This window comes from Pezoporus occidentalis, unplaced genomic scaffold, assembly GCF_034315485.1.
Source record: "Pezoporus occidentalis ecotype Australia unplaced genomic scaffold, CSIRO_AGI_Poc_V1 ctg36, whole genome shotgun sequence".
Taxonomy (NCBI): Eukaryota; Metazoa; Chordata; class Aves; order Psittaciformes; family Psittacidae; genus Pezoporus; species Pezoporus occidentalis.
The window spans coordinates 2,772,774-2,798,137 of NW_026915591.1; the positions used below are offsets into that span (position 1 = coordinate 2,772,774).

The 25,364-nt window shown below is 38.8% G+C and overlaps 1 protein-coding gene across 3 annotated transcripts in view; it reads right to left on the bottom strand.

Annotated features, from left to right (window-relative positions):
• The window catches only part of MNAT1 (MNAT1 component of CDK activating kinase), a 124,959-nt gene that overhangs the window by 40,487 nt on the left and 59,108 nt on the right, over positions 1–25,364 (bottom strand). For all 3 annotated transcript variants that reach the window (XR_009967038.1, XM_062630769.1, XM_062630770.1), the window contains exon 6: positions 23,708–23,833. Coding sequence is in view for 2 of the 3 variants with exons in the window: in XM_062630769.1 (XP_062486753.1) it covers positions 23,708–23,833 (126 nt within the window). In the remaining variant the exon portion in view is untranslated. The remainder of the gene's footprint in view (positions 1–23,707; positions 23,834–25,364) is intronic.

The window sequence follows — 25,364 nt, forward strand, 5'->3', positions numbered from 1 at the left end:
TTCCTGCCCTACAGCTGTCTGGCTTTTAGAGGTAGAGGTTTTTTCCTATAACCCAGATTTTATTCTGCCTTGATTCAGGAAAGGGTTAGATGAAAGCATAAGTTACAACATACACTCCTACTGAAAGGGGCTGAAGTTGGTCAAGCCCTGCAAGCCCATCAGCTCTGTAGTTGTTTTGGATGTGAACAGGATATATCTGTGCTGCTGACTCCTTGCAATGCCAGTGCAGAGGCATGGCTACATGGGCTTCTAAGATCTCCAGCTTCCAACTTGGTCAGCCCTGCACAATTACAGTGTGGTCACAACACTGGCTATGGCACAGACTGGTGCAAAAAGGCTGGGATGGAAACCTATGAAAACTTAACCGTGAAAAGTGTTGCTTTCCCTACTTCCACTAATGTGAGGCTAAGGTGCATTTATAAAAAAAATGTTGAAGTTAAAAGGCTCAATTTGACCAATATTATCTCAGTTAAAAGCTTAACTCATTGGTTTTGTCTCTGTCCTGAGTGGTCCCTAGCCCATTTCATAAAAGACTGGTATAAAAGGGAAGTTGTGTAGCTTTAGAGGCATCACAGGAGACAGTTCTGTTACTTAGGACTTAAGACAGCACTTTTACAGATCAAAAAAAATCTCACATCTATGAGACAAGATGTTAAAATTTCCAGTATTCCACCTAGACAGCCAGCCCTACCTCTTCCCAACATTAGGAAGCATTTATCAGCATGTTAAAACCATAATGAAAGCAGTGGGTCCAAGATCCTGCTTTTGCATTGCTTTCTCCTGACAAACCTAAGATCTGACTTTGTGGTCATGGGTAAGTACTTTTAATTCCCCTTGGATGTTGTAACGTTTGTGTAAAAGAAGCTGACATTATCCAAATGGAGACAGAAAAGGCCTCCAAGAACACAGACAACAGATTTTCCTGCCTCCTGTCCTTCCCACCCCTATCTTCGTGGCATAGGATTTTTTTCTCTTGGATTATTTTAAGCAGCGTAGCTGTCTGTTACGTTTTGGAATGTATGGAACCACAAAACACACTGCTAATTAGAAGGAAGGCATTTGCTTATCCTTATGACTTTGTTTATGTAAAAGACTGCACAGCAATGGATTTGTGAGCAACTGACTTTCCATTCATGTACTGCATGGTTTTAGATGAGAGAAATAGAGGATTATTTAACATACACACCCTTTAAAGGCTTTGCATTAGAAATAAAATTGACTGGCTTATTTTACACTATCCTAGATATACTGTTTGAGATGCCTCTCAGTTGAAATAATAAGAAATAAAAGTAGTACATAATTTTTGTTTCAGACTGTGATATAGCATGGCACTGAACAAAAAAAAAAAGCCATGGATTATATACAAAGAGCTGCCCTTGCAGTGACAAGGAGTTAATTTTAAAAAAAAAGTATGTCCTTTTAGGAAAAGTTGCAGCTATTAGAGCATCAAAATTACAGTGTATCTGAGCAGTTTCCACACACGGATTTGGGGGAAGAACTCTTGGCAAATGCAGGTATATCAGTATTTGCCTGCTAACAGAAAGAGGTTATTTTAGCACACAGAGTCCAGAAATAGCAGGGCAAGGTGCAGCGTTCACACTTCTTCCCCTCCTGTTGTCTCTCCGTTTCCCCGTTTCCAAAATGACACTGCCTTCCTTCACCTCCTTCCTTCAGCAGCAAAAAGAAATAACAACTGACAGACTTCTCAGAAATCTCTCAAGTGCCAAGGTGGAGGAGAAAGGAGACTGACACCAAAAATGCACTAGTGGGGGAAAGAGGAGGAACAGCTATGCCACAAAAACATCCCCAGGCAAGAGACAGAAGCCAGAGACTGGGGTCAGTAAAACTTGTCCAGACAAAGCATATTTCTGTACTAGAAGCAGCTGGACTAGATGATGTAGCCAAACTTTCTGCTTTTTTAATTTCTCTCTGCTTAGGAACTTGCTCAGGTCTGCTATCACCATACTACCAGACCACAGCACAAGTCAGATAACAGAAATAGTAATATTTATGTGCTATGTCTTTTTAAGCCAGTTTGCAGCAATGCTTTTGTTATTTAACTCTTACACTGCCTGATCTAAGGAGCACACGGCTAGTCAAAAAGAAGCCGAGCACTGTGGGATGCCAGGGCATGACACTGCTAAAACACTTTTTGATATGCCATCATCTAAGTGCGTAATTATCCAAATGCTTTCAAGTGAATGTTAAAACAGTATTATGAGTTCTTTGAATTTTTCAGTATAAGCAGTCTTAGGAAACCATTTTACTGTTAAGCTCACAACTGAACACAGGTTTTAGAAAGATCATGTGTTAAGAGAATTTCTTACAGAACAATATTAATGCAAATATCTTAGCAATGTGTTCTGAGCCAAAAGCTGGGCTGTTTTGCATAGATTTTTTTCCTCCAGTTTCCACCCTCCCAATTCACTGGCAAATCCATGTCAGCAATGCTAATATGGCTTTCTGATTCTGATTAACTACTTACTTTGACTACAGTAATACTCAGGAAAAGGAGAACGAAACTGATAGATTTGGAGGGCTCAGTTAATATTATTTTAACCTCTACCCTGCCTGTCTTCCACAGCTTTTTTAAATAAACATGAAGAATGTCAAACTAAAATGCATAATTCCATTCCTTAGCCTAAAATTCCTATGCCAGTGAGGCTTTTCCAAAGACAAACATCTGAAACCAACTGCTTTTTCTTCTGCTCTTGAAAACCAAGAATAAATCTAATTTCTTTACTCAATTATGCAAAGTGCTATAGGGATATCCCAGTAGTGAAACAGAAAGAGAACAAATCATCTAACAGAAACCAACAAAATCAAAGTAAGTTTTCCTGTTGTTCTCAAAAACAGAATCTGACCATACACAGCAGGACAAGAGATACAAGATGGCCACCCTACTGCCTTCTCTCTGGGGGAGATGATTTCAGATGCCAAGTAACAATCTGACTGTATTTAGACTTTTTCTTTCCCCTCCACAGTAACTTAATCTGATTTCTGAATGCCAAAACATATTTTTAAAATGTGCTTTCTTTAGGAATGGCAGAAATAAAGCAAGAGATCAACATCACTCAAGAAGCTATTAACAAAGACGATCACATATGTGGGATTTGTTACACACAAACTGGTACCAGGGAAATTAACCATGGAGCAAAATGGGTTAAATCACACCATGAGTTCTACTTGCTTCTAAACTTTTCCTTTACCACTTTCTGACAGAAGTAATTACCTGACAAGACTTATCTTTAAGCTCCTACCAAAAAGCCCCATTTCTCTAATCTCTCAGAAGAAAGCCCATGTCCATCTAACCATGCTGAAATACAATTTTTCTGGGTCAGTGCCAGTACCAGGATTTAGTGACTACTCTCTTCACAGAAAAGCCCAGTGCCCTTCACATCAATGCATCACAGCGCCTATTTTGTACTGTCCTCTCCAGCACTGGCTGCTGAAGCCCAGTTAGGATTCAGGGGATAGCCTGCATGTTTGCTGCAACGAGTCACTTGCTTGTTTTTAGTGGAGACTCCATAGTTCTGGCAGGAACTGCCAAGCCTTCCTCAAAATTTCCAGCACTGTTCAAAGGACAGCCCAGTACACAAGACAGCATCATTTTTGGAAACCAAGAAATAAAACAGAACAGCATCTTCACATAACTAACAAACCCACAGGTCACTCCTCCTGGTTTTTCACACTCATTTCTCAATTGTGCTACCAAGTCAGTTTCAGCTCCTAAGCACTTACAGCTTTTATGTGATCCATTGTGCTGCCTGCCAAAATTCAACTGCTTCTGCACCTTTTGCTCTGGTTGCCAAGACTTCTACCCTGCATGCATTATCTGTTTGGTCACTTTCAGCTATACTGAAGAGCCATGCCATGAACTGGCTGCTGTGTGGTATTCAGACACCCCAGGAGTGCCAACTGCATTTGCAAACCTCACTATCAGCTCTCGCTTTCCTTCTCCTACTGGGGCTCTCCACAGGGCTTGATATTGGCCTTCGCAGGGTACAACCACAGGTTCTTCCCATTTTTCAGAGAGAACATTTCACAGCAGGTGACTTCAACTCAATGTTCTGTTCAGTTACATAGCACTATGGAACACAAACCTAGTGCTAATTCCCAATGCGCTATGTTAGCAATACAGTGTTAAGCAGAATTAAGCAAACTTTTGTTCCATCTTTACCATCAGACTTCTGGAGCCTCCATCATTTTGATTTAGCTGTCAACAAAGCCCACGCTCCGCAGTAGCCAGGGTAATTACAGGATTACAGGCTCTAAAATAATATTGTTTTAAATACCCACATTACGGGCCTAATTTTTCTATTGTGACATAGAAAACATTTGACAAATGCTACTTTGTCACGATACATAACATTAGGAGAGGAATAGACACAGCAGCGGAGGTCAGAGCACAGCAATAGCTGCACATTGCTTGCCCACCAGCAGCAATTGTTTAAGTCTTGGTACAGCTGAATCTGCTCCTGTTCCTTTTGTTGCAGAAAAGGTGAGTATTATGCTGGTAAGATCCCTCCATTATGCAAGAAAATAATTTAGGATTTCCTGAAAAAACAGTGGAACCTGGAAAAATTATCTGCTTCATTAGAAGAAGCTCACAAAGATCTCTACATCGCTGTACTCCACTGTCTGTGCTTTCCTGGGATTCTCAAAATCAGCTTCCCCACATGGAAACAGTCACAGCTATACAACTTAGTTTTTAAGGAATGCAGAGTCTGATGGATGTTTTAAAAAGAAAGACTGCTAAAACAACAAAACCAAATGGAAAGCTAACCTCAGTCTACAGAAGATGAGAAGCTGTGTGTATGTGTGTGTGGGGGGGGGTGGGTGTGCATGTGAAAGTCATACTCCCTGCTTTACTGAGCATACAGCCTCGACCCAGATAAATATTGATAAGGAAAGAGAACATCCCATTCAACATGGCTCACGTTTGGCTGATAACAAAAAGAAATAAAGTGAGATTCCATGAATAGCTAGATTTTAAGGAGACACTACTAGCAGTTGATAACCGTCTGGCAAAAGCAAACATGTTAGTTTTTACAGCAACATGGACAAAAACAGGAATAAAATATGGAGAGAAAGGACAATAAAGGCAGATGAAAGCAAAATCATGGAATAGGAAAAACAGGTAGAGAGAACAGCAGAGTAAATAATTAGAAACAGGAAAAAAATAAAAAGGAGGCATTTAAAAAAACTGAAGTCTAAAGAAAATTAAGAAAGTGCCATCAGACATTAGTAGTATGAGATGCATCTTCACATACTTGCCCATACTTGTGGACTACATTTACTACAAATTTTAAATGAACACTGAAACCTATTAGCAACATTTTTAGAAATCAGTACTTTCTGTTAAAAGTGGAAAGTAGTTTATTTATAGCCTTCTTTCCACCGATTTGCATGAAGAGCGCACAAGTACACATTAGTCATTTATTCTCAGAGCAGGAAGAGACACACTGCAAACCTAACACATGGTTCATGGCACTGCTCTGAAAATGCACATTAATTTTGTCAAACTAAACAAAAAGTTCCCTGGGGCAGAAGCAACTGCATTTTTAATCTGCACAAAACATACTCTTTTGTCCTTCCAGAGAGGTTTAGTTTCTTTCCATGCAAGTTTCCACCTATGTTTTAAGTGGCTATATCAAAATGAAGCTTAAATTTGAACCACAGGCACATGAAAGCTTTTAAAGTTGTGTACACTTCAAATGGCACCTCAAATTCAGCAGTACTTTGGACAGGATTCACAGAACTTCATGGGATCAGAAACCTATTTGCAAGCCCTGGCGGACCCCAAGCAGATTGCAAAAAGTCCTTCCACGTACCCAACTAATATATTGCATTACACTGGTTTCAGTAGCTACGGCTTTTTAACTCCTTGAAGTACAATAACCAGAAACATCTAAGACATCCTTAGTACAAAGAAAAAGGAACAGTTCCTGCCATGAAAAATCTACAACCTCACTTCAACAAATAGCACCCGGCAGCAAAACAGTGATACAATCACACGGTAATTTCACTTAGTCTCAGAAAAATCCTATTTATTTATAAAATAAAGAGATGCCTCATCTGTTTTATCTTGTTCACTGGCTCCTTTGTGAACTTTTTTGCTAAAACACTTGTGTTCAACCCAAAAAAAAATCCAAGTGTCGCCACAGATTCTGAAAGAGGAGGCTGCTGTGAAAGCAACTGCATCACAAACATCAGATTTCGAGCAACTTGGAGGCTGCCTAAATATTTCCTGCTATAGGCTTATAACAAGACAGTTTTGCCTTAAAAACAAGACTTCCATTGTAGAAAGGAAGATTCCTACATGCTCTGACATAAGAACTGGATGAACCCACATCAGCAGAATTCCCTGAAATTTAATAATACACAACACAGAGAAAGAAATCACTCAAATGCAGTGTGCTTATACTGACATCACATGCCACCGCTACTTACTGTTTCTTGGGAAATAAACAGGAAAAAAAGGAAGCCCCAAGAACAAGTATTAAGAACATTTGTTAATCAAAGGAATAAACACGCAGCAAGCTTTTCATTTCTTTGACTTTCATATATTTTTTCCATATAGTAAAATATTTACTAAGCTCCAGCGCTCCATAGATGATGCAAATATCTTACCCTGGCTCAGGGCAGCTGCTGAACTGAGAAACAAACTAACATGAGCTGATCATCTGAATTTCCTTAAAATTTTCAATATTGGACCAAATAAAGCAAAGTAGCACTTACTACAGAGTTTAACAAGCCATGCCTAACATCTTTGTGCACTTAAAAACTCTAATTTAATTAACTTTACCTGTAAGCTTGGAGTGAATGTGAGGGAGGGGAAAAAATTTAATACAAACTCATTTGCTCCTCAACTCTGAAAACAGTTCAGGGTCCAAATCCCTATACAAGTAGTAATAAAAATAATTTGGTTTCTGGTAGCAATAACAAAAACGAGGGTAAGATTAATTCTTACACTTTTATGGCAAACAATCTAAAGCAGATGTGCAAGAACAAAAGCGAGATGTCAAAGCAGTTAGTAAGTGCTTTCCAAAACCAAACACAAGACAACTTGCAGCTTTATGTGCTTATATAAAACTCTAAATCATTTCACTCAGCTTCCACCCTTAGCCCTTCTCTATTCAATGAAGCTTCACAATTACCAAAAAAACGTTATATTTGAGTCTAAAGCAGCATAGATCAGTATCTCCTGAACAAAAGTACATGCAAATGAGCTTGGCCAATTTAGACATCAGCTGCTGAATCTAGGCCCTTATGAACAGAAGTATATTTCCATGGTTTGAATATCCAGGATCTCTGGAATAAAGTCCCTGTCGTTAAGATAGAACATATTTAAAAGTTACCTAAAAAAAAATTCAGACTGTATTTACATTTCTGCTAGAATACTTATATTTTGAGACGGAAATCAAACTTCACATTATAAGGTCAAAAACAACATAAGCATTCCTTAGAATCAGACTTCAAATAGATATTTGAAGTTATCCACACTTTCTTGCTTACAAGTTCAAAGAACTGCTGATCATAAAGTAAACCTGAAGATATTAAATCTTTTAAGCACAGATTTTGAGAAAGACGATGTGTGCAGGCAGGAGAACTGAGTTTTTCCACTTTTAATATATCAAAAGTTTGTAGAAGGTAACCATAAGCACACTCTTTTCAAATGAAACTAGCTTTTATTGTGAACACGAAAGACACTGTTAACTTAGAACACTGTTCACTCAGATGTGCTTTCCAAAAGGCCTTAAGCAGGATTATATTGATGTAAATAAAGTAAATTAGGCAAGTTTTATGCACTTAAGCTTCCCACACAAATAGGATTTGCCAAGCCTTTCGAGTCTAATCTGTGGTACAATCATACAGCTATATACAAGACTGACTCAGCGTGCACACACACACTTCTAGACTCACCAGCAAGTGCTGATTTTTGAGTGACCACAGAGAACTGCCTTCTAAGCCAGTTAGCCCAAGTCTCCATCTACCTGGAAGCCATCCATCCAGCAACACTGAGCTACTGCGCATCTGCATCACTGTTCCATTTCATCACACGAAACACAAACTCAGTGTCACAAGCTATGTCACTACAGATACAGGAGTAACTGATACTTTATCACTCTAATCAAGAGGAGCAAATCAGAAACTCTAAAGTACATACGATTAATAATAGGTTTTTGTCTTTTCTTTCCCAAGTGCTGACGGTTTGAATGTTTTGCAAGACCCTGTAATGCCCCAATCCTGTGTATAGCTCCACACAGGATTCATTTTAAGGCACCTCAGGCTAACAAATCTATTTGCTATCAGAAAATTTTATCATATTTATTGGGGGCTTAGACCCAGATTCAGCAACACTGATTCACCTTAGTAAACTACACAGCTTTAAGCATAGAAAGAGCCTCACAAAGTCAGAGGAGCAGTCACCAATTATTTTGTCTGGAGCGTGGCCTGCAAGTCCAGTCCAACAAAGCCAGAGCAAGCCTAAACCTGACAGTGTAAACTGAGCCCCTCCGCTTCGCTGCAATTACCTATGGCAATAAACGCAACCGTCTAGGAAGCAGAGGCTTGCAGAAACAGGCCTCCAGAGAAACAACCAGCACCTCAACAACTATGGTCTCTGTTCCTCATCCTTCTGTAGACCGTTCCAACAGCTCAGAAGTCAAGCAGCTCACAACTCAGGATACATATAGTAAAATGAACTTTACCACGCTAGTCAAGTTGTATGGGCTATTTTTTAAGCAAAGACCCACTGACATTGGTGTGAGGGTTTTTTTTTACTAATTTAAATGGATGCTTGACCATACCTCTAATTGAAGGTGGGCATCAAGAGACTAACACAATAATATTAAAGGAGATTTTTAAAAGTATATAGGGCTTCCAAGTCAGCTCTCAAGAGCAGTTAGTTATTATATAAATCATCTTAATTTTATTATCTGGGACCCAGTCCCATGGCCTACACAAATTGAGAAAATAGTCCCACTAGGGACGATACGTAATGGGATCCATTACTCATATCAAATAGATCAAGCAACCTTAGAAAGCTAATTTACATCGGATGCTTCCAAATTTCTCTAATTAATGTATTTAAAACCTTAAATGTAAGTCAGCAAGCAATTATAAGTCATGCAAGCACACATGCTTAGTAATTTACATAATTTTTAAAAGTAGGCTACAATTACAAGAAATGGCTTACTGCAACAGCTATTGAATCAAATCATATTTACTGCAACATCTTTTTCAAATAGCTTCTACCCCAGCATTCTACAGCACCATTGATACTTGCCCTCCTAGTTAAAAAAATTGCACACCGCACTGCAGACAAACCACAATTCTCTGTAAACTCATGTTCAAGGGCACCATCACTGTTTATTGATGGGGTGCACCTAATCACATCAAAACGATAAAAGACAGCTTGCTTGCTTTCCAGATGCACATCCGACTTCTTTAATCTGTGTGCTTACTAAACTGCACAAATAGAAAACTGAAGGTTTGATGCAATCAGCACAGTGCCATTTAAAGCACAGTACATCACAGCAACTCTTAAGACTTTTTGGAAATACCTCTGCTGCTCAGCAGCACTAGCTTTCCACCAGTTGCTGCTCCACATGCTATTGCCAATCAGCTGCATTTGTTGTAGCGCATTCCAAAGTTTACTAATTAATCTCTGCACTAAACCCCACTGATGGCTGGTTGCCATTTGAAATGATCATCTTTTATTTAAAGACATAGTGACCCTGTGGTCAAACTCAGATCTCACTTGTAAAAATAGGTGTGCCAAATTACAGGTAATTAAGAGGTGAACGTTAATGGTTTGAAGGTGTTTATATTAGACATGCTAAGTTATGTCAATGTTAATGGTCAAGAATCGAGCACACTCTTGCATTTTGACCCAGGAGGGACATTCAGCAGAGGGTATGCGATCAAACTTCTGGAAAAGGGACCATACATTTCTTGCAAAACAACATACGTGCTTTGAAATCATGTGTTTTAATGATTCCAGCTTATTGCTACATTTCATATGAGGTTTTAAATACTGATTTCACCCAGTCCAACCTCTCACACCATTGTTACAGGCTGCTCCCATTCAGGGCTGCATGCTGGCTCCGTGACCTTCACAATGACCTCTACAAAAGCAGTTGTGCATTTTACTGTGGTGTAAATCCTCACAGACAAGTCGAACCTGTTCTTTTTGGCATTCAGCCCTTTAAATGAATACTCTGCAGAGATTTATTATGAAAGGGGAATGAAGGGGCATTATTGCACAACATTCATCCCTCTCATGCCCCTAAGTTCCATCTCTTAGAACTTCTGAAGCCTTTTAAATAAACAGATCTTCTTAATTACACAAATTGTTCTTGCTTCTCACCAATTTTCTGTAATTAAAATTCACTGTTTACAAAAAGGTAGAAATGCCCAGAAAAAAAGCATGTGTGCTAAGGTGTTTTATATTATTATTAATAAGTAATATTTATACTTCCTGTTACTATACACAAGGGATTAGTGTTTCCTAGCACACCATTCACTTACAACACTGAAGTATTATTCCACATTGTAGCAACACACACTGCCCTAAAAGGGTCCATTAATTATTCTTGTAATGCCATGAAGTTGCTGCAGGATATTAGACTGTCTTCATAAGAAATACGCTCCTATGGTAAAATGATGAATGATGAATTTTGCAGGGTTTTAATTAGATTTCAGAACAATAAGAAAGTATTTACAAAGTCATTTCCCATGGTCTTAGCTTAATACTTTGCATGTCCTTATGCAAGTACTAAAAAAAAAAATAATCAAAATTAACTGAATCAAAAAAATATAAAAGCATAAAAGAATTGTGAAAGGGGCAGTTCTAAAAAATTCAACTGATTCTGCCAAAGTGGTCAGAGTAGTAACCCTGTCATTCACATTAACCACATTCCTTTGGGTTTTCTAATTGATCCTTCAGCAAAATATGCCCTGCTGGAGAAACTGGGAAACCCAAAACAAATAACCCTCCAAAGCTGCATTGATAATCCAGTCCCAAAATCATGTGTGAACTAGCTTTATCTGACAGTCACTTGGTATTAACTGGAAATGAAGCATTTTGATTGAAGCAAATGTTCCCTGATCTAAATCTCTGAATTCCCCTAAAAAGCTCTCTCCCTGCAATACCAGCTGTCACGGACAATTGACAATGCACACACACATACCTCTGATTGCACAAATAAAGAACTGCTGTGTGTGTCTATCCCTGTCACCCACAGGCGGTGTCAGGTATGAGTTCTCTCTCCCCTTCCTAAAAGTCTCAGCTAGCCATTCCTTAGCTTTCCTGCTCCTCCTTTTCTGTCAGCAAAAACAAAGACAACAGAATGCAAAATAGCAAAAGCTTCCCCATACAAAAGATGTAAGAAAACACACTCTTCTACTCCCATCTTTGCCAGGTCCACACTGCACTTCCACAGCTCCAGAGCTGCAGACAGAGGTTTCCCCAAACAGAATATGCAGCAGTGTTTTTTCCTTTGTTCTTCATGACAAAATAACCCAGATACCAACAATATTTTATTCAGGGTTCTTTAAAAAGAAATCCAAGTTTTTTCAATTAGGTGATAAACAGATTTAGTGCCAAAGTTATACCTGGCAACTCAGCTACAGCCTAAGTGAGTTACAGAGAGTTTAAAAGCAACCAACAGTTAAATAGGTACAGCACTCTTCAAGAATATTTCTGTTATTTTAAAAGTGGAACATCTGTCTGATTTTGTATTTCAAACTAAACTAACCTGACACAAAACACATTAAAAATTAGCATAAAGCAGATGCTGTACACAATGCTACCAATGAAACTAAGCTGATACTGCATTAGGCTTTAGCATATGCATCTTTTATTTTTAATTTTTTTTTTTTTTTACTTCTTATTCCAAACAGATTTCAGAATTGCCCTATTTGAGATGAATTCTTGCTCTAATCCCATCTAGGCTTCAGATCCTACATAAATTAAAATAGGAATTCAAGTTCAAGACATCATCCCATGAAGAGGCAGATTAAGGTGAATAAATGAAAACTGACTTGGTGGAGATTAAGGAAACTTAAAGTTCCCACTGTAGTCCCTTCTACATCCTATCATCTCTCAAGTCAAGCCCTCTTCTTCTCCCCTTGCAATAAATGAAAACCCTAATCATGTTTCACTAGAACAACCAGTGTGCAGGCACAGCCAAGATAGTGCCAACAGACCTTGAGCACCGGGATCTGGATGTCAAAGATCTATACCAAGATCTCCTCTATCAAGCAGACAACACGGAAGCCCTCCAACTCTATCCATATCAGAGTTTATGCATGGCTGGTGGAAAGTCCAACAATAAAACTCCCTAGTTTAACCCTTTTCTGGACCTGTGTTCGTGATCTGGCTCAAATCCCACTCCAAATGAAAGAGGGGAAAACGCTGCATTCCCAGTGCCACTACCATAACACTCTTACAGAAAGTGCCACCTGGGGGGAAAGGCTGAAAATTCTTCAAATACTGATTACTCAAACACTGGTTGTCTGAATTCCAAGGGCCTATCACAGGGAAACATTACAAGCTAGCCATCTTTATATAAAGCCTTGAATCTATGTGGCTTGGTTTTCTTATGTTAGCCATGCATATGTGCCTGCAGTTACAGAAACACAGGCAGCTCTAAGCCCCAGTGCCAAAGGCTGCCTAACGATGGCGAAGATCAGATGCCTACATTGATGGCTTATAGATCTGTCAGCAGGCCTACATGGCATGGACCAGCAACTCTTGTTGACTTGGGCACTGCCTCTGACAGTCTTGCAGAGGATCATGTTCCTGTGATTCTCTTTCTGTGCTTTGGAGAAGACAGCAGTGTTTCTGCCTCTCTTTCAAGAGATGAAACAGAATGGACCTCAGACCTAAAAATATATGCTGCTTCCCCCTCCTGTGCACAGCCCTCAGTTTTAAATTGTTCCTCCCTCCAACCTACTTACCTTTCTACTGTCATCCAATTCTACATGCATCTCCTTCAAACATCACATCTGTCTCCTGCAGCATCTACCTCACTGTCCCAGAATAATACAAGAATCATTATTCTTACACAAAGCCATCACTTCATTTTCTACTAACCACTGCAAATGCTGCAAGTTCCAGTTTCCTGGTCACCATCCAGCTAATTTAGACAGATTGTTCCACATGTGCTCTCTGTCCTTCCACTTCCTGCCCATACCACTACACACATCTGTCTAAGTGAGTCAGGTTTCTTCACAGTCACAATAATCTTCCCGTATTTTATATTATATAAAAAGAGGGCACATAAATTACAACCTATTAACATGCTATTATCCACTTTGCAAGAGGCAGAGTGTTTTACAGCTCTGCCACACATTCTGCTGAACTGTAACACATGTCGGAAATTACACCTGTACCTTGTATTTCCCCAAAATACGAGTTACCTGCATAGCAGCTATGTTCAGGCAAAGCAGAACAATAAATTAAAATAGCTAATTCTCTGATATACTATATTATCCACATTTTTCTTCTTACAAAATAAAGATGAATAAAGATAAGCCAAATTTTTAGAGACCAAGGCATTTCTTCATGAGCATCATTCATCTTTCATTAGTAGCCAGTGCTGTCAATATTCCTTTCCAGCGACACCTTGCCTGACATGCTGAGTCCACACTAGGTACGTATAGGGAAGTTCACCTTCTGATGTCCAACGCCAACTGCCTAAACCAATATCCCTTTCTCCTACCCTCTGCACCTGAACAAACATTCTAGAGGAAAATTACTTCTGAAGACTCCTTGGTACAGACCATTGTCTCTCTGATCCAACTATCTTTTGCTGCAAGTACCCTAGAGCAATATAAGTGCATCTTGGATAAATACCGAATGTTAAAAACTAGAGTCAATGTATTTTTACTTCACAAATGTGCTGTTTTAAAGCTAAAAAGCTAACTCCTCTGAGACCCTGTAGCAAACATTCATTTATCTACTGTGTTCACTTAGGCACAAGTTAAGGTGCAGAAAGGTGGCACATGCACACACAGAGCACGGCCTCAGTCAACACACTGAGTGCTTTCCCTTGTAGAGAATTAACATATTAGTGAGGCTGGTGCAAACTGTAACACAGATTAACACAAAAAAAAAACAAGAGGATGATGTCGAAAATACAAGTCTTACATGTACATCCCTGCCTACAGCCAGAACCCCTCTTAAGTTGTGGAGGGGTCAGATTTGAAATCACCCAAGTGTGTACGCACCATTCCCTGCTGTCCTCACAGACCAGACTTCTTACACAGGAACCAATCCAAACAGATGAGTACAAAAAACCCCAATCCCCCAAATGCTTCTGTCCCAGAGGTCCCCTATTTCCCAATCTCACGCCGGAGCCCTCTGCCCTTCTTCCTAGAAACTCTGATCCCACTCCTGCCTTTCTGCCAAACTGCCCCAAGTCTCCCCCATCAGGATGTGCCCTCACATCCTCTCCACAGCACCTCACATCCAAGTTCCCACCTCCTCCTCCATCCATCTCACTGCTGCTTTGTGCTTTCCCATCCCAAGTTCTTAACCCGTGCTCCACCATGACACCACTGCTGCTGCTACTGACTTTATAACAACATCCCTGCCACGTTTCTTTCAGGGATTACCTTCCACTATTGCCATTCCTCTTGTCCCGCTCTTGGCTCCCTTTGCATGACTCTTTAAGTCTGGCAAGTTTCAGAAAAGCCAGCTGCAGGCTGTGCTTACTCAAAATTTGTCTGCAGGAGGCACTGAGAACAGGTGAGAAAGAAGATACAGGCATATGACTGATCTTCTAGCTATGCTGCAAGGTCAATATACTCTACAACATCAGAAAATGGACTCCAGTTCATTGAGAAATGGAATAACCAGGAATAAAACTAGTCTGTGAGGTAAGTCTGCACAAATGTGCCTCATAAGCAAGTCTCTCAAAATCAGACAGATGGACAAAAACCCAAGTGACCACTGACTCAGAGGAATCTGTGAAGCCATCAGCCCAGCTCTGACATTCCAGGTCTCCAGCTCTTCCCCAGGTAAATCAGAGAGAAGATGAAGGAATGACACAAAACTACTTTGATCAGCAGCAACAGAAGAAAGGATTAGAAGAAAAATGCAATGTTCTCACAACTGCAAAGAAGTGCTTAGAAAAGATGATGACAGAAATACATTATTCTATGCACATACAGAAAATTACTACTTTAGCTTGCCTAAATGGCTTCAAATACTTCACTGCTTTTACTACAATTCTTTAAATGTTCTTACTGCTCTCTTTAAAAGAATTTTCTTCTCTAAAGAGTCCTCATTCCAGATGATGAATGCCATTTCACATCTAGCCTGTACAGTGGAGACAGTCTATCAACCATTTGCAGAAGAAATTGATGTTTTTATTGTTAAGTAGCAATAAAGGCATCTGAACTATTTTTTAAGATCTAAATTCTAAAATATTTAGTTCTGTGAAGTCCTTTTTCCACTGTCATCTTCAAGTACATAAAAAGTTCCTACAAAGAGGCAGAGAACAAGCTGCTTTCGGCACCTACCTAGACATTGAGAAAATTAAACTTAACATCAAATGACTTTACCTTTCCTGTCAAGGAAATGTACAGTTACTAAGTTTCCCCTAAAATGTAAAAGCAAGGGAAATAAGTGCTCCCAGAGGCTGCCCAGGAGATTTTGACAGGTACCTGTCATGTAGTACTCCTAACTCTGCTTCGCAGCAGGGGAAAGAACCCCACGGCCTCTCAAGAACCCTGCTAGCACTATGATTATACAATTCCACAAATACCTACTGCAATCTTGGCACCAAGACTGTTCTCATTTCATTAATTTTTTTTTCCCTGACTTAAATTTCCACCCTTACAGAGAAACTTTGTCTGCTCTTAATTTTTTTATCATCTCTATCAAGACATAATGAGACTGCTTATACTCACACTTATAGACAAGCTATTTATTTCTGTTTCACCCCAGCGTTACTTTCTGGTATGTTTACTTTTAAGCAGTGCATCAAGCAACACTATTTAATAACTTTTTGAATTAAAAATGTGGTTCAATAACTTTGTGCTCCTCATTTAGCACAAACGCTAATATTTATAGTGTTTGCAACTCTCAGCCAAGGTACAGCATCAAAAGAGCATATATGCACCAAATTGTATCTTGTTAAAAAGAACAGCAGCACTGAAAAAAGTTACACTGGAACAATCTATAAATGTGTTTACATTATATGAATGATTTGCTGTTTCTTCACAAGGCATGTAGGAAGTCAGCACTTCTCAAATGTGTAAAGTATTTCCATGTGCTTAAAGCATGATCTTTCCAAAACAAACAGTGATTGAGAAATTTTTTATTATTCTTTATTTCCCTGCCAGCTGTTTTTTTGGACTCTCAGCCACCTTCTTTCTTTCAGTCAGATCTCTCCTTATTGCTCACAGTAACACCTACTCAAGCAACAGCACATTCAGATCTAGAAGACTCAGAAACAGGAAGATCTCAGGCTGACCTAAATGGCATTTTCCCTAGATCACTTTACAACATGTCTTTGTGCTATCATAACTAGTGGCAAGTCTGGCTGTTTTTTAGGATTGAATTTGTGCATCCTACATTAGGACCTAAAACCCAGCTCCCGTCCCAGTGCCTGCTCCCATGCAGATGGGGAGCAGACAACAGCCTGGCTGAGCGCAGCCAGCAGCGTCCTCCCTGTAAGCCTCATCCTAAGCAGCATCTTTTCAGGGGACCAAAACAACACACTGCATGACACACAGATATGCTTCCGAAATTTGATGGTAAAGACTCAGGCAAGCTCTTGAGCAACTTCATAAATCAAACAGGAGATTAAAAAAAAAAGAAAAAAAAAGAAAAGAAACATAAAACCCCAAATGCCCAGCTCCATTCCAAAAAGCAACAGCTGAAGTGTAGATCTGCTCCATTGCTATAGCCACTTCACTGGCAAATACACTGGTCTTGCTGTTCACTCCCATACAATTAACAGTGTTGGCACTAATTCATTTACTGAATTCCAGTCATTACAGCTGTGCAAACTTATGGGCCTAATTTGTATTTATACTCATATGTGTATATAAACATCTGCTGCTTTAGCTACGTAAAGGAGCCTTAGAGCAAATTAACAAGTATTTATTCTAACGGAGCAGTATGAAAGAGCCCAACCGTAAAACAGAATTGGGTCGAGCAGTTCTGATTATGTCTGTCCACTAAACGACTTAATTTCGAGTATGGCATCTTTCCTCACGCATTCCAAACAGAAATCCTTCAAAGAGATACAGGGAGACATAGAACTGCATTTGCAAAATCCAGTCTCCTTTTCCAAGGTCAGCACTGTGTAAATGAGGGAAGAGGAAATAACAAATACTGTAAAATTTACTTGGCCTTCCACCCCCAGAAACTCCCCCCCCCCAAAAAAAAAAAAACCCAACAAATATTTCTTACCTACATTAGAAAAAAAAAAAAATCATTAAGTCAACATAATGTGCTTCATGTTTATGCACTGTGATATAACAGTAATTACTGACTAAGGCCAGAACCCAATTAAATGTTTGGGACTTCAGTCTGTGGGCTGGAGTGCACAGGAAGCGTTCTGGTGATAGATCACTCAAATAAAGTTTGGCTGGCATACATTTAAAAACCAGAGTTCAAAAACTTTAAGCACAGTTATGCATGTATGTGCTTGACTCTTAACAAAACATCTTTATTTAAATAGTTGGCCAGAGATTTAGTATGACAAATATATTTACTACTGCTAATCATTCTCCACCATGCTACTCGGAAGTTGCAAGAATATTGTATATATAATCCTATGAGATTTAAGTAAACTCTATGTGGATTACAGGACTCTGGATCATAGTTTAAATCCAGCATGTTAGCCCTAATGCAAATGCTACCATTCAGCACTTTTGGTGTCCCTCAATTCATATATGTGAATTCCATATACATTTATTGTCAAAGGTGCTGGAGATCCAGCAGCCACCATTTCTTTTCCCTGTTTTTTTTTTCAGAAACAGGTGTCCTTCTCAGCAGGTCAATGGAACTCTTATTGTTAAAAAACAAGATATTGTTACTGATGACAAGTGCAGTAAGAACTGGCAAAGCAAGGCTGCAAGGCTGAAACAGTTCCTTGACATGCAGAAAGGGTGGCAAAGCACTCTCGGGAGCTGCAGAATAGTTACAGGCTAAACCACAGTGTGATACGCACTTCACTTACCTCAGGGTACCTGGCATATGTCTAAGCAACTCTGAAGGAGTATAACTGATTAAAAACTTATTTTGACAGACTATTTTGCATTTGGAACAGGATTTTGGGTAATTGCCCCACAAGCTATAAAAGAAACAGACTGAAGAACAGGAGCAGCCGCTGAGCAGTTGTTTGCACAGCAAGCAATATTGCAGGAAAAGGCAGTAATGAAGAATAGTTAATTTGACCTGAGCTGATGAGGTCAGTGTTTTAAAAGAAATAGCTCCACATAACATAAGAATATTATTTCCCATTAGAATAACACTGCAAGTGTAACACTGCATGAAATCTATTCCCTACCACTTGTTATGCTCAGCTTAGTGGCAGTGTGCATTCCTGAGGTGTCGCAGACATCCTGTGTCTGACACAGATCCATTCCTCTGAAATATTGATTCGACTGCTCCCTCCTGCAAGCTTCAACTGCTTCAGACTGCACATTGCTCCCCAGCATTCACTCACTAATAGCCTGAAAACTACAATAACTGGAATAAAACCCTGGTAATATTCAGACACACAAAAAGTTAAATGTAAACACCACTGCTGTGATCTGGACAGGGAAGTAGAAGCTGAAGCAGATATTTCACTCTTAATTTGCTGCCATTCAGGGGTCCTGTTGACAGGAGATGGAGCCCGTCTCAGCGGAAGAGACACAAGGTTAGGAATTTAGTAGGGCTGGATCCTATTCCTCCTTCCGCTGCTGCTCTACTGTCTAATCCTGGGCAAGTACATCACCTCCAGGCATCTGGTTCCCCTCCCTCCCTGACACATCTATTTAAACTGCAAATTCAGAGCGGTGGCAACCATCTTGGTAATGATGAAGCACGTACAACACAAAGCACTAGTATTTCTATTAATACTCCCACTACTCTTAATTAAGGAAACAGAAAATGTGACAGAAATTGAGCAGTCAGTGATGCATTATATTAGTTTAGAGGTATTTGGGTAAAAATGTGAAAGGCAAGCTCTCCCAAGTGGTGGCAGCCAGAGGACACCTATGTTGTTTTCCCGCATATTCAGGCAATCCAATTAGACATAATTAAGTTTTTAACTACATGAAATTACTTCAAGAATACCATCACTAGAGGCTAAGACTCCTGGGAGGCTGGGGGAAGGAGCAAGAAACATAAAACTGGAAGGAACAGGAAAGGGACAGGGCATGCAGCTTGAAACATGCTGAAGAGAGCATGCAGCTGAGCCCAGCTAAGGCATTCATGTTTGTAAAAAACATGTAAATAGCTGGGCCACAGTCTCAAAGGTTTGCATGTTCCCAGTTCAATGAATTAAAGTTAAATACATCAACACTTGTAAGTTTTTCTTAACCGCACTGGTGATGTGAAGATCTACAAGCAGCAAAAGGCTCCAACAGTCCTGTAAATACCAGAAACATTAAAAATCCTAAATTACTGTAATGAAATTAATTACTGTTACATTTGCAAACTGCCATTCGTTTGCAATGTATATGAGCACCTCTTTTAGACATTAAAATTACCTTCACATTAAAGCTGCCTCACAATCTGAAATGGTCACTCCATTCACCAAGAACCAGAAGAGTTCTATTGCCAGACCTTAGATTTGGTTTGTACACCCTGATAAGCCCTAGAAATACTAGAAATATCATGCATCTCCAACAAGGTTTGCTCTTTTTGAAAGCTACTAAAATCTAAGGTACAAGCATTGACAGAAAATAGTATTTTTAGCACTACTGCAACAACTGTTCGCACAACTGCAGCAACTATTGCTGCAGTTTCCTTTGTAGCTTTACACTGATTTGAGATTAGCTTTCGTAATTGTTTTAAACATTCAGATATGCTCAAAGCATAGTTCTCATTAAGATGAGCACAATAAACAGAAAACTCTGAAACACTTTCTCCCACCACTTACAGAGGCAAATCAAATTGATTAGGAAGGCACACTTCATGCACAAAAGTTACAACTTACTGAAATAGAATTCACAAGTTAATAAAGCAAACTGTGAAGGAAAAACAGCTTCCACTTGAAAGGAAAAATGAACAAACAAAAAAACCCAAACTAAAGGGAAAAGTGAAGGACACCCTATTCCCATGAGCTAATTGTCTGTCTTGTGCTATAGGGGATGCTCTTGCTTAGCTTACAAGTGAAAGACACTGCCTCCTCACCGTGCAAGCATAGGAACTGCACAACGCTATTATGACACCTTAAATGAGCAAACTTCCTTGAGCATTCCCCAGGAGACTAGAATGGGCATGCCTCAGCTCAGAAACTGAGAAGCATGTCTGATTATCAGTCAGGCTGAAGAACATCTTTGACCAAAACCATCCCAAGAAAAACACTCATGTTCAGGCTGAGAAAAAAACCCCATGGATTGACACAACTGGCATATTTTTATAGCCTTTGTGTAAACACAAGCTTTGGGTTAGCCAGCATCTCAGCTGGCTCTATCTGGATTCCCTTCTTTTGAAACAAAATTAAGGAAAATACTTCTCAGAAAAGGTCAGTGGCCAAACTATTAGGAAAAAATAAAAGTACAGAGGTACAGAGGAAGAACATACAGAGTGATTCATTAAACACGTGCTGTCAAAACTGTTAACAGTGAGCACAAAGCAGACTTTTCACAGGAACTATAGTTAATTTGCAGAACTCAAGCCAAACTGAGCATTAATTAGAACTGTATTTTTAAAGAAGTTTTTGGTACTCCCCATGGCTTAGACAGGAACGAAGCTAAAGCAACTATAGAGAGTTGTTTCCTTGAAGGGCAGTGCAGCAACAGCTCTACACATTTCAAGTGTACACCTATGCAAAAGAAATGGACTGAGCATCTCAAGATTTTAGAAAAACACTTGAGCCAGAAAATAAGCGTGTCATAACGTGCCCAGGTGGGAACTCACTTTATACTGTCACTGGAATACACTGCCAGGGATCATCAACCACAGCAAATCACATACAGGAAGCAGTAGTGCTTTTTACAAAACAAACTCTTCTGAGTCAAGCAATTTGCATTTGACTACAGTAACGTTCCAAGGAACATCCCAGTCCTAAACCTGAAAATATCAGACATTTCACTGAATTCCACAGTCAATTTGGACAGCGCAGCTAATTAACCAGTGGAATATTGTGAACTTTAGGTCTTATTTGTTCCTTCAGTATCCTTGATCCTACGTGTTCAATTAAGGTTACTGATTTCTTGCTACAGTTACTGTTGCACTGTAATTACAATTGATTTGGTATGTTCTGTGTTAAGGAGGTATTTACGGAAATTGATTGACTCAATTTACAGTATGATATGACTCATTCTATGATTCTATGATCTTAACTTTCGCTTAAACAAGAGGGCGAACACAGTACAAAGCATATCTTTCTGCCTTTGAACGGATTTTTGTAGCTCCTCTTTGCATTCTGATTTTTGTATTCAAAAATACAGTCAGCAGAACTCTCTAGTCCATCAGTCTTCCCAATACTGCATCCAAAAGGAAAAGTCCTATTTTATTGCTGCACTATTCACATACCCAAGGCCCCCACATTCACATGCTGTGGCTAAGGACAGAACTGGTTAAGTTGCTTAGCTAAACTTCCAAATCCTCTTCACAGAGCCTGTTATTTACTCTTCTATTTATAATTTGCATTTAGTCATATTAAAACACATTTCATTCAAATGAGGCCAACTTGTCAGAGCAGCCCTGTAAACTGCCAACTTATGTGTCATCCACAGAAATTCCACATCTGCTTCAAAACACTGAACTGCATCCTAGCAGAACACCCACAGAAATATTCCCATGCTGTGGCAACAAACAACTACTTCAGAAATTACAAGTTAGCCACTTAATTTATTTTGTAGAATCTCAATATTGTTATTATTGTGTAACATAATTTCTATGTAATTCTAAAAAACAATGTCATGTAATAACTAAATCAAGCACTCTATGAAGAAAATATGGAAATGGTCATCTTTCTCAAAACCTGTGATTTTATCAGTGTAAAGTCTGCTTGATGTAATCCATTTTCCATCAACAGTAATAACTAACATCAAACATACCTATACTTAACTTTATTGTTAACTGTACTTACTCTTTTTTATTATTAGTTCTTTTTTTAATCTAGGACTGAGGTCAGTCAGGGTGGGGGTTTTTTTGTTAGTCTGGGACTTAAATTAAATTAGGCATCTACTCACACTTTCTGAACGCTGATAAAGTAACAATCAGTTACCTGGAATATCCCCTATTATTCCAAACTTTAAAAATTAAATGTCATGATCTAGAAATCTCCTTATCCAAGTCTTTCACCATTCCTGGATGAAGTTTATTTAGGGCTACAGATCTGAAATTACTGTTAACGCATACTGCATTTAACATCCATTTGCAGATGCATTAGAAAGTACTTCTATTATCCTCATCATATAGTATATGCTAATCTTCTTCTTCCCAGAAGAAAGGCCAACAGCTTTAAGAAATTCTGACAATATATTTAAACAGCAAGAAAAAGTACAGGCATTCAGTTAGAATTGTTTTAAACAGAACAACAAACCTTTCTGCCCACTAGCTTTTCTACATGAACAGAAAATCCCCCAGACTCTCACATTTTAAAAGCAAAAGGACGAAGATACAGTTTTTTACTACAGGAAAACAAGAAAATAATCTGTACAACTTTGCAAAACCTGGAACTACTGGGGGGGGTAGAGGAGGGAATGGGGGGAAAGCTGCAAGCACTTTTACATTGTGAACTCTTTTGGGGATAATGAACCCAGCACAGACATCTGTGACAAAATAAATTGATTAACTGATGGAAGGCTAATTTGATGCAAGGGCTTTTGCTTTGCTGACTTTTTGGTTTGTTGAGGAAGGTGAATATTGTTGGTTATTTTCAAGACATCATTTACCACTACAATTCTAGAATACAAAGTCTAAAAAAACCGCAGAGATTTAAAACAAAACAGCAAACCAGTGAAGTGCAAAAGAGACCAGTAATTCACACTCACATCCCCCATTACCCCCAAACTTTACATTTCCACAGCCAGGCTGAAGTGTACTTGTACCATGTCATGATAAAGAACAGGAATGCTGACAAATCTTTAGCTGCCACCACAGGACTAACAAATACTTGTCGATTCCTGGAATCTAATAACAATGAAAACAGCATCCTTAACCATTTGGCATTATTTTTTAAGTTGCTTGTCTCATCACACAGATTATTCCAGTGCTTAAAGTAAATCTCAATAAAGTGCAGCCTGTCCTGGAACTTCCAAAATTTTAGCTTGCAGGGATAGAGATAAAGCTTGCTTTTTGGTAACTATGCAATGAAAAGATTTCATATATTCTAAATAGCAGAATGATTAAATTTTTCAATTAATTCATAATTACATACTTAATTGAAAGAGAAGAGTCTTTCATATAATATGCAACTTAGGTTTAAGGAACCTCTAAATTTCATATAAGGAAATCCTCAGTCTTTTGAAAAGCATTTAAAAATAAATAAACACACAAACAAGCAAGACTTACCATTTTGATCCCAGTGGAAAACGTGACTGGTCTGACCTGGTTGGGTTTTTCCACTTGCATTTCTAGCTGAGTAGATCTGTCCTTATGCTGAGCTAAAAGCAATGAAGCAGGAAGATTGGACTTCTCCTGTAAACATGAGGAACAAATTTTGAATGCTAAACCCCAAAACTCTTAATTAACACTGCATATTTTTCAAAACTGAAAGCTGTGCCTGAAAGGCCATCACCAGCAGAGCAGCATAATGCAAAGTATCCTCTCTATGAGTAACAGTTTACAGAAAACAATCATTTTCAGTAATAAGAAAAAGCTGCAGAAACCCCATAAATAAAGTGTAACCTGCAAACAACCATTTTTATAGAATCCACATTAAAGACAATATAACAGGCTCCTTATTTCAACTGGCCAATGTAAGTATATTTATTAAAATAAAATTTAAAAAATTAGAACTTAATCAGAGAAGGAATAATACCAAGTATTATAACTCGGATCAGATGTTTATCTAAGACACATTCTTTACACCAATGAACTCAGACCAGTTTGAAATTGTTTCCCACTAGATTTCACCTGAGGCCGTTTGGAAACGATCCTTGCTCTGCTTTGCACAATGGCACTATTGTAAAGTGCAAGCAACAGCATATTTATTTCTCCTTCACCAACTTATTTTTAGGGAAGCCAGCCAATTTTTACATATATATATATATATATATATATATAAAGTAGTAAAATGAATAGTTAAGCAAGTGAACTACTTAAGCTCTCAGAACAGATTATGAACATACATATATGCATGCAACTGCGCTCTTGAGAGAATCAGAAGACTACCTGCCAAATAATTTTCTAATGAATTCATGCAATTATACACACACACCCTGAAAGGCCTGAGACTTGCTAGCTAGAATCACCCTAGAGTTGAGAAAAGGGAAGAAGTTCAGATGGATTCTTCCTGGACTGCTCTAGAGCAGTACTTTATTCCTAAGGCCTCAAATGTCACATAGACTTCTATTTCATGGAACCAAGCTAATATTAAACTATCAACAATATTTGTTTCTCATAAAATAAAACAAGCTTTAATAAACTGGGCTGTGATTGTCATTTACTCATTTCAGGGTAAGAAGATGGAAGTTTTTAATGCTGCAGGATGCCTTGGTGTTGACAGTAGCCTACAGAAATCTTAAGTGATCATGGAAAATGGTCATGTTGCACACTGACTTTTCACATAACTCTCCAGCCCTCTTTTCCTCTCAAATTTTTGTGACATTCCCTTTGTCTTATGGCTAAATTGCAAGTGCTAAAAGCAAAAAAATCTCATATGACAAGATATGGTCCAGAGTCACAAATACAACAATATGGCACAGGATCCTACTCACATTTCTGTGATTAACTGGGAGATGAAGAAGGAAGAGGTTAAAAGCTTAAACTGTAGTAATGAGATATCTAATTTTCTTATAACTAGAGAAAATTTGGACCACAAATGCACTAGTTTACAGTCTTCAGCCTCAAAGTGTTGTACATGTCTAATCACCATGCAGAAGCATGTGCTGCTAGCTGTCACCAGAGTTTAAGGATGCTGGATTCTTTTAATCATCAGTTTTAATATCCTGGGAGAGAAGTGAAGTGTGAAGCCTTCTCTGGTTCATTCTGCCCTCTCATATTCCTT